General features: G+C 30.3%; 1 protein-coding gene across 5 annotated transcripts in view; it reads right to left on the bottom strand.

Annotated features, from left to right (window-relative positions):
* LOC127733070 (uncharacterized) overlaps positions 1–15,757 on the bottom strand; it is a 101,703-nt gene that overhangs the window by 41,207 nt on the left and 44,739 nt on the right. For 4 of the 5 annotated variants that reach the window (XM_052242347.1, XM_052242365.1, XM_052242374.1 and 1 more), the window contains 2 exons: positions 13,347–13,489; positions 12,453–12,526 (listed from right to left, as the gene is read on the bottom strand). In XM_052242347.1, coding sequence (XP_052098307.1) covers positions 12,453–12,526; positions 13,347–13,489 — 217 coding nt within the window. The remainder of the gene's footprint in view (positions 1–12,452; positions 12,527–13,346; positions 13,490–15,757) is intronic. The other variant, XM_052242355.1, reaches the window with a different exon arrangement.

Genomic DNA, 15,757 nt, shown 5'->3' with positions numbered 1-15,757 from the left:
GTGTACTAACTACTAAGTTTCTAGTTAATGTGACCACAAACTATCAACATTTGACCTACCTTAAACTAAAATTTGAACTTAATACATATCCATGTTCAGTGACCTGTGAAATTTGGGTCAAAACCCTGAATTTTGCATATATATTAAATAGTTAACTTCATAATGAACATTGTGTACTAAGTTTTAAGTTGATATGACCACAAACTCAAAACTTTAACCTGTCATGGGATAGACAGAAGGACCCACTGACTGAAAAACATACCACTCTCTACTGCTATCATGCTGCAAGAACTTTAAGAAATTGCAGTCCTAGCCACAACAAATTTGTCTAAAGAGAATAACAAGAACTAAGGGAAATTGAGACTAAAGCAATAAGTCAACCTTGGACTAATAAGACTGAGAGCATGAATTTGCTGTATTTGACATTCAACAACCCAAACTAAGCTCACAAGTTTATAAAAATGAAAATTGACTAGCCTTTCATTTGAAATCATATTAAATCTTATGAAAACATTGCCAATAAGGTTCCTAACAAAATAAAAGAACAGAGTTCCAATATCCCCCAAGTTGCACATATTTTATCTATCCAAGGTACAAGGGCAACAACTAAAAAAACACTTTTGTTATTGTTCTTTAAAACAATCTATAAATATCTTAAAGAAATGAAGGCTTCAGAGCAAATGCAATGTGATTTCCATTATAATTAATATTTCCAAGGGGCATAACTCGTTGAAAATGTTTGATCAGCACTTATTTTCGAAAGTGTCAAAGACATTGCTGATATAAACCTATGATATAAGTTTCATAATAAACTGTTATCACAGAGATATGTCTCGCCTTTTTGTAATTTTGATAATGCAAATGTTGAAATTAAAATAGCAATACTTTAACATGTAAGTTATGCAAATATTCAAAGTCGATGAACCATGACTGAAGGTACATGGCTAAACATAATCTCCATGGAATGAGATGTGCCAATGCTAATACAACTGCATACCAAATACCATTGACTTATTATAAGTCGTTCCCTTTAAACAAACCTAAAAACAAACATTAACTTGTAAACTATGTAAAAGTTTCAAAGTCAATGAATCATGATCAGGGGTGGGGCTATATAATCTCCATGGAAACGATACTTGCAAATGCCAATAAATTTGCATACCAAATATCATTGACTTAACATTAGCAGTTCATCTTAAACTGATCTAATCACAAACTAATACATGTAAACTAAGCAAAAGTTTCAAAGTAAATAGACCATGACTGAGAGGGCGGGGCCAAATATTCTCCATGGAAATGAGATGTGCTAATGCTTATACAACTGAACACCAATTAACATTGGCCTACCACTAATGGTTCTCCTTGAACTGACCTAATCACAAACTAATACATGTTAACTTAGCAAAATTTTCAAAGTGTATAGACCATGACGAAGGGGGCGGAGCCAAATAATCTCCATGGAAATGAGATATGCCAATGCTAATACAACTGCATACCAAATATCACTGACCTACCACTAGTGGTTCCCCATAAATTGACCTAATCACAAACTAATACATGTAAACTATGAAAAGTTTCAAAGACCAGACGAATGGACGGACGAATGCCCGGTTTTCTATGACCCCAACAACAATAATCTGTACCAATAAATGTACCAAGATCATCAAACTAAGGATCGTAATTATCATCCTTTGGCTTACCTTTCTTCTGACTATTTCCTCAATTTTTAAGTGAAAACAATATTACTATGTGTTTTTTAATTGTATGTACATAATAGAACAGGTTTAATAAAAAACTAGAAAACTAAAGGCTCTAAAGAGCCTGTGTTGCTCACCTAGGTCTATGTGCATCTTTAACAATGACATCTTTGCTAGCCAAGGGTTATGATCCAGTCCCTACCCTTGGCTAGCAAAAATGCAACAATGGACACTCTCCAACATTGTAGACTAGAATATAATTCTTGACTTAAATCTCTTTTTTGTTGTTCTTGTATTGCTGATCATTTTTCCTTTTTCTTCCACAGTTTTTGCCCAAATCACAATGGGCAATAACTACTATAAGACAATTTCATCTATGCTGACCTATTTGCAGATCTTGTCTTGCTGATAATTTTTTTCCTTTTTGATATTAAAAGTGTCTATCTGTCTTTTATAATTTTCAAGATAATAGGCAAAAATGCAAAAACTTGGTAAAAATCTTTATTAAGGAGCAATAACTGCAATAAGGAGTCAACTGATGATTTCCACCTAGTTGACTTATTTGTTGATCTTTTCTTGTTGACCATTTTTGCTATTTGAAGTGTCTATCAATCTATTTTAGTTTTCAAGATAATTATAAAGGCAAAAATGCAAAAATTGGTAAAAATCATCTTTAAAGAGCAATAACTCCTATAAGGAGTTTACTGACGAAATTTAGTCTTGTAGACTTATTTGTAGATCTTGTCCTGCTTATCATTTCTGCTATATAAAGTTTTTATATCTTTTATAGTTTTCAAGATAATATTAAAAATTGAAAATTAATATGGTAAAATTTTTCATTTAAAGGCAATAACTTCTATAAGAAGTCATCTGACAGTTTTGATGTAAATGGACAATAATTATAAACATTCTGAACATTTCTGTCTCTATCAGATTTTCTATACCTATAGCAGTTTTCAAGATGATAAACAAAACCATGTTGGTTGGCAGGCAGAGTTATCATACACATTTTTCAAACTAGATACCCCAATACTGATTGTGGACAAGTTTGGTTAAATTTGGCCTAGTAGTTTCAGAGGAGAAGATTTTTATGAAAGTTAACAGACAATGACGACAGACAGCGGATGCCAAGTGATGTGAAAAGTTCACTTTGCACTTTGGACCAGATGAGCTGAAAAGGATTTGTGAAAAGCCATGTGGAAAAAGTGAGTATGCATGCAAAGTGTAAATATTTCAAAATATTCAGTTTCTGTGATAGTGTAGGATTTAATGGTTCATATAGGAGTTGTGTATGGTCAATTTTCATAAAAATTGGATATGTTCGTCTTGAATAGAAAAAATATTTTGAAGAAACCACTGTTTTTCTTAATTTAAAAAATGTAAAGAATTATATAGCATTGTACCATAATTGTGATTGTGGGCCCATCAAGACAATGACATCACATTTAATGAGATAATGTAATCCTCAATATGGTAATACATTGTACTAGTGATGCACTACATCCAGCAAATCTATTGATAACTTAATTTCACTCAATATTTTTTTTCATTTTATTTGTTCTATCTATATTTTATGAGCATAAACCCAAACATTGTGATTGGCAAATAATGTCCTAAACAATTGAAATTCAACCAATGACATGTCATTATTTTTGTTTTGGGGTACAACAAATGAAATAACTAATTTTATAGTCCTTAAGATTCTGAAAAGGTGAATTCTCTGACTGTGGTAAATGCAAACGTTTGTAATAAAATTTACGGTACAAGTCTTACAACACCTGGCAGATGTGCATTTTGATGATTAATGTTTCATCAGTGATGCTTCAGGCCTAAATATGTGAACATACAAAAACCTAATACAAACATTGAAGAGCTGTTAAAACCAAAAAAGAACAAAGTATAGTCAAACCCAGACATGGAACCAGAGCTATGTATGAGGGAGATACAGTCCTTAATTTAAAGTGATTTTGTCAGGTTTTAATGCAAGGTTTCAGACTTCCATTTAAATCATCATATGTAAATAGCCTATTTGTTAGATATGACATTTTGTGGTTTTGATAGCCAAATTGGTTCCTTTTGAATAAAATTTTATAGCATACATGTACAAAAGTCTAAGTTATGGGAGTGTTTTAATTATGAATTCCATCATTACACATATTAAATACATAGATTTTAATATCACATAAATTAAATTCCATTCAAATGTTTATTTGTAAAGAATGTTGATATATATTAGATGCTGTAAACACAACACTTCTCTGTTACCCAGATGATTTTATTATCATACCCAGGTGAAAATCTTCAATCAGAATGATCTACCTGAATTGAATCCCCCATGTTGTGTAACTGTGTGACCATAGCAGTCAATAAACATTCATTGCTATTCAATGATATTTATCATTTATAAATTATCGATATATATGTTTGTTATGGCCTAAACAAGTCCAGCAAAACTCATTAAAATTCTGACCGGTCATTTTCTAAAGTGATACCTTTCATACTTATCACATTTATTAACAATATTAAAGTTAAAAGTCAAATTGAAAATTTTGTAGCTGCAAATATATTTCATTTGTTGATTCAGATTTTAAACCAGCTTTGATAATTCGATTTATTTATGAAATATGACAAAATATAAAACTGAACCTAAAATGGACACAAATCCATAAAATTCCATCAAGATGCTTTCAATAAGTGTAAGCATATTGAGAAGGTCATTATGACGTTCCTATTTAGGGACACCTGTATTCTCCCCATGACATATCTTTTCATTAAGCTATATGGTAACTTATCTGAATTTGCACATAAAACTTCACATGTCAATGAGGTATTTGTGGAATACTGCCATACTCTACTACAATGTACATCCTTACACCAATTATAGGATTAAAGGATACTAAATATCCATCATCTCAGCTCCAGTGTAAATTTGAATTTATAACAAATATAATGTAGGTCACAGTAACCTACTTTGTATGGATGGTTGCCACACTTCCATAATTACATTTTTACACCAAGTTATAAGATCAAAGGTCACTAATATATAAGAACTGAACTATTTGTATAAAACTAACCATAACTAAGATAGCTTAAAATTAATCAATTCAACAGAACTGCGAACTATAGGTCATAAGACCTTCATCTTAACACACACAGTCAATCTCTCAAAGAAGCATTCCACTTGTTATGATTTTAAGTTATAGCTATACTATACTACATCCTTACACCAATTATATGATTGAAGGTTACTTAGCATCCATGATCTCAGCTCCAGTGTAAGTATTTAAGGTAAATAACAAATTAAATGTAGGTCACAGTAACCTACTTTGTATGGATGGTTGTCATACTTCCATTATTACATTTTTACACCAAGTTATAAGATCGAAGGTCACTAATATATGAGAACTGAACTCTTGTATAAAACTAAACATAATTAAGATAGATTAAAATTAATAAATGCTACTGAACTGAGAACTATAGGTCATATGACCTTCATTGTAACACACACTGTCAATCTCTCCAAGAAGCATTCCACATTTTATGGCTTTAAGTTAATTTGTTTCTAAGAAATGATTGGTGATGCGTATCCACATGCAGACAAGGAATTCCCTAAATTTCAAGAAATTTGAATGCCTAAAACTGATGTTTGACAAAATTCATATTGACAGGTTAAAATCAGAATGATGTTATTTTGTAGATATGTTATACCTTGTTATTTTTTGTTATAAAGGGATAAAAAAAGAGGTCCAATCATATGTTGCTTGTTTAAAATATGAATTTAGGATATTTTTCATGTACATCTACCAATCTCTTTTCAATCATATATTGGTATAGGCTTTGGACGACTTTGATAAGTATTCAGCATGGTGATGGTGTAACAGTAAACTGTTTGCAGAAACTTTTTAAAACCTAATGACCATTGAATTCTGTAAAGAGGGGAAAAGGTGTGAATCATTTTATGGATTATCCTTCAGAATATTCTGACTGTAATAAATTAAAACATACAAATTCATAAAATAATTTATTGCGTAAATTCTACAATTCAAATGTAACATAAAATATCACAGACAATGGCTTATAACAGCAATATAAGATACATACTTAATTTCGTAAATATAATTATAATAATCGTATTCATTGAACATAGAGTAGTTAAAGCTACAGAAAAAGTATTTAAGATTCAATCTTAGAATTAGAAAATAATAAAATGGTGCAATTCCACTTTCTGATAGATTATATTAATGTACTAGATGGTATGTTATTAAGTTCTAAATAGCCTATTTTCAAGTTTGTATGACAATGTTAGAAATTTTGGCTCTGTAAATTATTCTATTAGCACAAGAATAGTTTTTTGTTGATTTGAACTTTTTCTCATTTTCCCATAACCTTATCATTCTTTCATGGAAATAGTCATTTATATTCTACTAAACTGAAAGCAACAGGACTGATATCTTTTCAGTCAGAATTATTTATTTTTTCTAAATTTTATGTCAGGGCAATGGTAATTTTCTAATTTTGCCTACAAAACAGGTGTATTTGCAATCCTGTGACTTCATGGCAAATTTTATTTTATTCAATAATGTTCAGTTATACTATGGCTATACAATTATCTCCTGTATTTCATCTTGTTGTTGTTGGGTTGGTTTCTTAATGACATATACACCACATTATTGAACAACTTAACAATAAAAAATTAACTACTTTATGTGGTTGTTGCTTTTCGAAATGATATAACAAAACTCCAACTATTCCCAGTTGTATCAACCAAAACAGTTTATTATGCTATTGACAAAGAAGATTGATTGAGGATAGAGGTCCATAGAGAATCTTTTCATAGTTTTAACAATGAAAAGAGCAATAAAAATAAGACTCTAATAAATCCCTCTTCAACAATGTTTTGGATATGGGTTTAAAGATGACCCTTACCCCCTTTGAAGTTTATAGTGAAAACAAAGCACACTGAATAACTCTTACATACCACTCTCACTCTCATGTATACATTTTTTTCAGAGTTCATCAGACTATGTCACATACATCCTTTATCTATACTATTTCAGTACACCACAGATTTAAAGTAACATGAGAAGAAGTCAGACACCACAAAAACGACTGATGTCAATTAGTTAAGGGTTGCAGAATCCCTTATATACTCAATAAGATTAGTTTATACTCCATACGATGCCAGACTATAATAATAGTATTTCCAAAAGGAACAAATTTGTTTGAAGAAGCTAGATTCCACACAGAAGTGTCTACATATAAACAAACAACAAAAGCTTTGTATCAAATACAAAATTACAGTTCATTATTTGGTTCATTATAGCGTACAGTTTCATACTGTTCTCTAGTTAAAGTGTTCCGTATCTGAGGGTTGATAGTCAGAAACGAGCTGAAAATAAATTGTTCAGTCATGAATCAAAAGTATCTCCACAATGTCAAAGTCACTTCATATATATAATTTATGCAAAATTATGTTTACAAAGCACAATTCTTATTATAACTATGATAGACTCAAATTTATGACGATCTTTCAAGACTTTTACAAAAAAAAAGAAACTATACCAAAACCTTCAAGAAAAATCAAAAGTGAAAATTCCATGGCAAAAATAGCAAAAATTGGTACCATAAAAAGTGAAACAATATTGTTACAAAGCCTTGGTTCAGGCAACTTTGTTTGGCTTAGAATTCAAAAATGTCACTTTCTGGAAAAGATAAATTTTAAAACTAAAATTAATAAAATTAGGGAAATATTTTTATTTCAAAATAATCAGAAAAGTTCATTTAAAGATGCATTCAGGCTAAACTTCATGGAAGTCTAATGAGAAGTGAGACTAAGATAATAAAATTTTTGGTTATCTGCAGAGTACATATTTTTTTTATATACATTGCAAAAGGAATGTAGACTTTGATGAAATACTTTTGTCCAAGGCCATATTCTTCAAGTTTAAAGATTAAGTGTATAGTGATGTATTCATAAAAGCTTGTTTATTTTTTTGGTATACTTGACTCAATTTTGAATTACCCGGTATTCTTCTGACAAATATTTCCTTAAAGGGGTAAACTGCTGTTAGGTTTGGTTGCAAGACCAGTTTTGTGACAAAAGTAAAATTAATACTTCATAACTAATCTACTTCTGGCATTTCAGATCTATTACAGGATTTTTTATTTATATCAAAAACAGTATCAGACACCATTTATGTAGACCATTTCTTTTCGACGTATTCATGGTTGGCAACCACACATAAATTACAGAATGGGAAATCTTCAATTCACCTTTTTTGAGGGTATAACAAAATGTGTAATGAAGTTTTTCTAGTCTTCTTTAATAAATTGCTATTCTATAATTCCCAACAAAAACTATTAAAAAAAATTGAAATTCCTCTGCAAATGCATTCATCTGAATTGCAAAAGAAATATTCTAATTGGAAGACAACAATCATGTGACAACTTTATAACAGAGCACAGGAATATTCATAACAAAATGAATAAATAGCTTGATTTGACTTGCAATTTTCAGGTATTAGCATTAAAATGTTGCTATAAGAATTATATTGCATGCTTCTTTTTGTAGTTTTTTAGGGTTGTTAAAGTGTTGACTGTGCAAATATTTTTTATAACTAACTAAGCAAATTATTCGTTATAGTTACATGTATTTTTTTAACAAATACAGTGTAGATAAAAACAATTAATAGAACACCCAGCCTTTTGGGCCTTAAGTACGACAAACAAAATTAACCAACTTCGAAAATGTTCATACAAAAAATGTTTACTCTTAGTTTTTATCAGATGCTGACATAGTAAATATTCATATTTATACGAAATACTTCAGTCAACACTTTTACAGCCTTATAAAACAAAAACCAAAAAATAATTCTTAAGTGAGTTTTCCATATGTATTGGCAAGACACACATTTAAAGTTCACAAACATACAGCCCATGTAATAAAGTACAACATCTAAACACACTATAAAAGAAAACTATAGATGTCCACTTCAACCATTGCAATGCATTCATCAAGTACAAAGTTATTGCAATGCAGTCACTGGCTTGATATGGAGATTTGTTGAAGGCTCTGTTAGTACTACACACATTTTGGCCCTATTCAAAAGAGGAAAATCTGAATTAAATTTCTGACAAATACAATGAAGTTTAAAAAAAATTGAAATTTATTTTGTTAAATGTCATGTTTTCAATTTTGTTTACAAGTACTTTATTACATTTTTAACTTTAACTTCATTACTTGTTTATACAAATGTCACATTAATTTTAAATCAAAGATTTAAGTATCAAATATTATAATTTTATTTTGATAAGGAACTTCATTAAATTTCATTTTGTAGAAACTTAAGAAAGAATATGCAAAAGAATTTGACCAAAAATTTCTATTAACTGTTTGAAAAAAATCACACTATATTAAGCAATAGTGCTATGTCATGCTTGTGTATTAGTATAATAAGTATATAAAGCAGGGGGGAATTAAAAAGTATATAAATAGTAAAAATAAATCTTATCAGATTTTTCAGTAAATTTTGAAAGCTACATGTGATTACTAGAGGTTTTGTGTAGATAAAAATGTCTAGGGTTTTAAACCTGGTTCTACAGTTCCACTATTTTAGGAGTTGTTTCTTGATTTTCATTTTCTTCATCATTTTTTTTAGGATCAGGGTAACCTTTCCTACTCTGTGTAGAAACCCATGTGTGGAATGCCGAGGACAAATTCTGTCGATTAAACCGGTCTGTGCTAAAATTTACAAGAGAATAATCATCCCAATATTTGCAAATCAAAAATTCAGATTCCAAGTAAAATATAATTATTCGTGTCATACCCATAAACCATCACAAAAGCCAACTCAAATTTTAAAGTGTGCTTCATCAGTAAGTTAATTGAAGACCAAAATACATTGCATGCAAACTAACCTCAAAACTTTCAAAACCATCTAAGTCTGAAACTAATAGTAAACTTTAATTTAATTAGATACAGGGGACTAATTTCTGCTTTTTAAATCTCTTAGTTCCTTCAAAGATCACCTTAAATTTACTAACCTTAAACTTTTCTTCTGATTTTAATCATATGTGTAGAGACAAAAAATGTCCTTAAAAGAAAATGAATTCAAAACAAAACAACACTTTTATCCATCTAAACATAAACTACTGGGAATAGATACAATACATATTTCAGATGTTAATTTAAAAGCAGTGCCTGGTGAGTAATAACAGAGGTAGCTTCATCAACTTACGAACTTTAATAAAATTTAATCAGGTTCATCAATATCAGCATTATAATCACGTTCAGGGCGAGCAGTGGGTGGGACTTGCCTAGACATCTTTCCGTATTGGGTAGATACCCATGTGTGATGACCTGTTGGAACATACCTATTAGGACTAAAAAGAGCCGAAATAAAGTTAACATTGTGAAAGATAATACAATCTTAGAAAGGCTAAATTCATCGTAGTGATTTGTAAATAAAGAAAAATTTCATCTTCTTATTCTTTTGCACATGGATATCTACCAAATAAAAATGTGATAAAAATCTAGCAAAACAATAAATACTGGTAAAAAATTAATACAATTTGATTATCAGTTTCTATAGATATATAATAAGGGTGTGTATAGCAGCCATAGTTAAGCTTCAACAAACCTCCATTTTACCTTACACAACTTTAAATGATGCACGTAATGACCTTGGACAAGTAATTACAGTTCTAGGTATACCAGCATTCCATATAACACTGGTGGAAAGTAGAATTCAGTTTACAGTTAATTACTAGCATTTTAGAAAACCTAAAATCTTGAAAATTAACTTACAAACAACAATAATATCCTAAGATATTGTTAGATGTTTTTCTTTTATTTTTATTTTTTCGTTCATTTAATAATTTTTTTTCTTTGAACTCTTTTTCATTGTAACTATGGATTTGGTTCTAGTCTAAAATAATTAATTATCTAAACTAAAATAATATCTGAGAATCTTTGGTATTCCTAAATCAAAATACTCTCTATTTCATATCTTATTAAATACATAAATGACAACCCTTATAAAAATGACCAATTCATAACAACCCTTTTTACATCACGAAGAAGTGTTGTTAATCATAATAACAAACAAGATTGCATTGATTGTCATGCTAAGCATTCCCCCACTTTTAGAATAAGAAAACAGGTGGTCAAGTAGGTGACTGACAGATCCAACAAGTGAAACTGAGAGCTACTGCTCAATGATGATACCCCCGCCTCCCAATGTAAGTGTTCGGTAAACAGGAAGTTGTTGAGTGATGAATCTGAAAACGCATCACACAGTATAGCTGACTTATATAAACCCTGAAACCAAATTTCAGAAATCATTATGATGGTTCCTGAGAAAGATGAGACGAAAAATATTCATGGGACAGATGAACAGACTGACGGATGGACGGATGGATGGACTGACGGATGGATGGATGGACAGACAGAGGTAAAACAGTATACCCCGACTTTTTTAAAGCGGGGGTATAACCACTTTTTTTAAAGCGGGGGTATAATAAAAAGTGCTCGTATGTTACAACTGCTACTGCTGACCAAATATGAAGTCATTCTGTTTAATAATTGTTTAGAAAAGTGTGACCAAAATATCTGTTTTCATAAAACATGTTGAAAAATTCAAAAAAAATGGGTGTCACACAGATCCAAAAAGCACTCACATGTTAAAACTAATAATGGTCAAGCTGCTGATAAGAATAAATTCATTTTGTTCAGTAGCACTGAAGAAATCTGTGACAAAAAATTGCAAGTTCATTCAACATACTGTAATTCTAAATCTGAAAACAGGAAGTAGGATTTAGTCAGATCTGAAAAGTGCTCACACCTTACAACTCATCACTGTCAAGCTGCTGATCAAATCTAAAGCATTTCTGTTTACTGGTTCCTGAGAAAAGGGTGACAAAAATATTTGTTGGACTAAACACAGACAGAAAACAGACGGACGGATGGACAAGGTGAATACAATATAGCCACCACTTTTAGAGTTTGGGAATAATAGTAGTTCTACATTTATAATGCTAATGTCCTTTCAATTTGTGCTTAAAATTATTACAAAAGTAGCACATCAAGTATCTTTGAACATAGCATACTTCTGTTTGCTAGTACCAATATATAATAGAATGATATGACAGGGTCACAGTTTACTGTATTGTATTTTACTTTTTGTCATGATTAGTGTCCTCCCCAGAGTCTTATAGCACCATGGTAGCATGGTACCATGGTGCTATTTGAATAGATTTAATAAAAGAATGTATAAATGTGGTGTTATGATTTTAGGGAAGATCTCAATCCCATGGAACTATTTGAAAATACTTGGAAGAAAATTAAAGATCCATTGTTATTGGAATCCTGCTATGTAATTCTAGTTGAAGTCAAGGAATCAATTGACACAGTTGACAGCATGATATTATAAAAGTGTGAAAGTAGGGGAAAACTATGTCACAGTCAAACATATATACCTGACAAGCAGTAGTTATATGTAGGTAGGCTCCTAAGGTCTAGAATTTTGCCCTTGAACATTTGGTTTTTTCTACTTCATATTTTGTCTAACAATTGTTTTCTTTAATTAATTGGCTAATATCACAAAAAAGTGACTCAGATTGCTTTCAATACAGAATGGAACAATAGCACAAAATTAGATTATGATCCATCTATATACAATTCTATATATAATTCCTATATGAACTATCACTTTTGAAACACAGATGGCCATCACCATAGTAACAATAAGTACTTACTATTGATCATATGGTTGCATTGGTTCCACATCAACATAGGGTCTCTGTAACAGCCAAGGCATTTCTGCATTTTTCTGTTTTAATTAACAATTTAACTGTTAGTCGATTTTTACCAAAATATGTGAATGGCAATAGTGACCATTCCTCTGGGAACACTTTTCTGGCAATCTGACAATTTTGAAAACTGAAAGCATTTCAAAATCTTTACCATGGAAAAAGCAATGTACAGCATGCATTAACATATTCAACATTACTTTGAAAATTGGAACAGTCAAAATACTTAGCAACATATTCTGGTAAGGTTCATCAAAACATTAAATTCTTATAAATTTATATAAAAGCTTCAAACACATTGTATGCAATACCTCTGTTCAGTATTGTTGAAGTTTGTTTCCTAGCATTTGGTTAATTTGAATTCTAATGCATGCTGATTACAGAGATACCACAGTTAAAATTCTGAAATGATAAGACTGATGTAAACAAATAATGAAATAACATTTTGACAGCAAAGTGCAATACAACATCAAGTGAACAGACAACTACCAAAAAGTGCTCCCAGAAAAACAATCCCTACCATACAACCATAATACAACAACTAATCTATATATATGTGTACAAACATGCTGTCAAATGTAAGATATAAAATGATTTTGGCCAAATCAGGAGTTGGTAAAAATCAACCTTTCTTGATAAACTGTTTATCATGTTTTAGAAATATCAAATGAAAGTTTATTTAACATAGAATGAAACTGTCATACTCTGAGAACAAAAGTTTTTTTTACGAAAAAAGAAAATAACACTTAAAACAAGTGTAAAACAAATTTAAACTTAAATAGAAAACTTATACAGATCAAAATTAAAAAAGTCTTGATATATTCCTGTTATCTAACCTACCGGTTGTGGGGGTGGGGCTTGTGGGGGATCTGGTCTTCTTTCCCAAAGAGCCCTCTGTTTCAGTAAAGCTATTTCATTCTGTAATTCTAACATCTTCCTTAATTGTTCTTCTCTTAATCTCTGAAGTTCTCTCTCTAACTCATCTGAAGCAAAAAATAAAAGGAAACTACTCATTTTTCATCAAAATAATTTCAAGTCTACAAGGGAAACAATACATTTCAAGAATAGAATACACATGAATAAAGGGCTATGTGGGGTACTGATCAATAAGACAGCAACTCAAAAACAGAATTAACCAAAAGACATCTAGAGGTCAGTTGTATGTATATAATATGTAGATTTAGTTACCATCTCCCACTAATAGGAAATACACTCTGGTATTTGTATAAAACCTAACACATAAAACTTGTTCATTCTTAACTGTAAGTTGAAAAAGTTTTCTCAGGGTAACAATCTGCTTTTTTAACACTCTCAGTTATGTCTTATTTATGTAATGTTTAATCTTGTTAGCCAGACCTTGTTCCCTTAAGGTAGATGGGGTGTCTAAATTATAATCCATAGAATTTTTTAATAATTTGCCAAAATGTAGTTTATATCAAGCTTTTTAAAAAAAAATGATAAAAAGAATGGGTCACGGGGCTTATTTTCACGCTACAGGTTGTTCAAAATTAACAGATTTTGTATAGATTATGCATGGAAAACCCTATTTTCTGCCATAAAACGAAAACTACGCCATAGAATTTTGAGATAAAATATGAGAAGATAGCTTTAATAGTATGCTTTCAGATAAGAAAAAGAAAAAATGGGGTCACCGGACCCGTTTTCTTGCTACATAATAAAATAGGTAAATTCCTAACACATTCTATTGTAAAAGTACCCTTATCTGAATTATCTGCCCTTACATTTGAGTTGCCTCCCCTTATGTGGCAAAGTTGGAAAAAATTGAATCAAAACAAAAGTTTTCTGTTTTTTGTAAAATACAACCATAAATATGATAAAACATGTCATTTTCTATATTGAAATGAAAATTCTTACACATGAATTACCTACTACTCTAAAAATTTGCACATTCTATTAAAGATCTAGACCGATTGTTTTCATGTATTACAAAATGCAAGATGGAGGAAGACACCCTATCTACCTTAAAGATACAGGAAAGGAGCAATATATCCTTATGTTTTATCATAATCCTATCAGAGATTACAACAGTATAAAAGAATCACATGGTAAAACTCACCACCCAAGATGTTGTTGAGAGTTATAGTACAAATCGCCAAAATGAAATTCAATTATTTTAGGATTTAAAAGACATCAGAAAAACAATTTATCTCTCTTTGTATGGAGAAAACATTCAGTTTCTATACCTGTAAAATGCACCTTGAATAAGGTGACATCTGATCATGCATGACAATATATATATACCAAACTTCATAACATATTTTATATTTCATGCTCTAACATGATCATCATGATAGTTTGAATCAAAGTTGAAATTTTCAATTTGAAGTCTATTCTCATCAATCATGTGATATGTTTGGTGGTTTTATTTTGTGTTGATCTTTAGCATTTGAATATGAAAAGATTAAGTTCTAATGATGCATACATTGATTCACCATTTCTTGTTAGAAATAAATCTGATATGTTTTCTGAATAGAAGTTCTGTATGCTATGTTATTAAAATCTTTTTGAAACTTAATTATGGTTCAATTCAATATTTTGTACTTTTGTATATGTTTTCAATTTTTTGTACTCTGTATAATAATAGGTCAATTGAAATTTGTGTGAAAATGAAATCTTTTGAATGTAAATAAAGAAAATTCTGACTATTTATATGTCAAGTCAAGTATACATATTTGATCTTTAAATTATAGTCATTATTTATCATAAATATTTGTTCTGTGAAATAATGGTTCTTTCAATTGCAGTTACAATGTATTGGTGTCTTCCAGTCTTCCAGTATCAAATATTCATACTGCATTTCCTAACTGAAGTAATCTTGTTCTTGTGTTAAGATACCTGTTGTTAAGATAACATGTTTTTCACATCCTTTTTATTGGTTTTTTCCTAGCAAAGCAACCATTTGAATATGACCTGTTCTCATTTCTATGTAAGAATTGAGTCTCCAAGTAGTACCAGCAATGAAATAAAATATAAAGGACTCAGTGCAAAATAAAGTGCTGACCTAGTGACCTTTGATATTTCCCTTTCTTGTCGATTTGACCCTAGTGTGTTATTACCTCTTGATTCTAATTATAACATATCTCCTGACTTTTATCCTTTTTTCTATTTTAAATCATACACAATTTCCATAGCCAATATTTTAAATAAATTCATGTTTAAAAGACATGCTTCCAGAAATCAGATATATATATGTTTAACCAACAAAAAATTGAAATTGACACAAAAGCGGA

Source organism: Mytilus californianus, unplaced genomic scaffold, assembly GCF_021869535.1.
Source record: "Mytilus californianus isolate M0D057914Y unplaced genomic scaffold, xbMytCali1.0.p SCAF_1, whole genome shotgun sequence".
In the NCBI taxonomy this organism is placed as follows: Eukaryota; Metazoa; Mollusca; class Bivalvia; order Mytilida; family Mytilidae; genus Mytilus; species Mytilus californianus.
The sequence above is the reverse complement of the archived record's forward strand: the minus strand, read 5'-3'. Positions and strand labels throughout refer to the sequence as shown.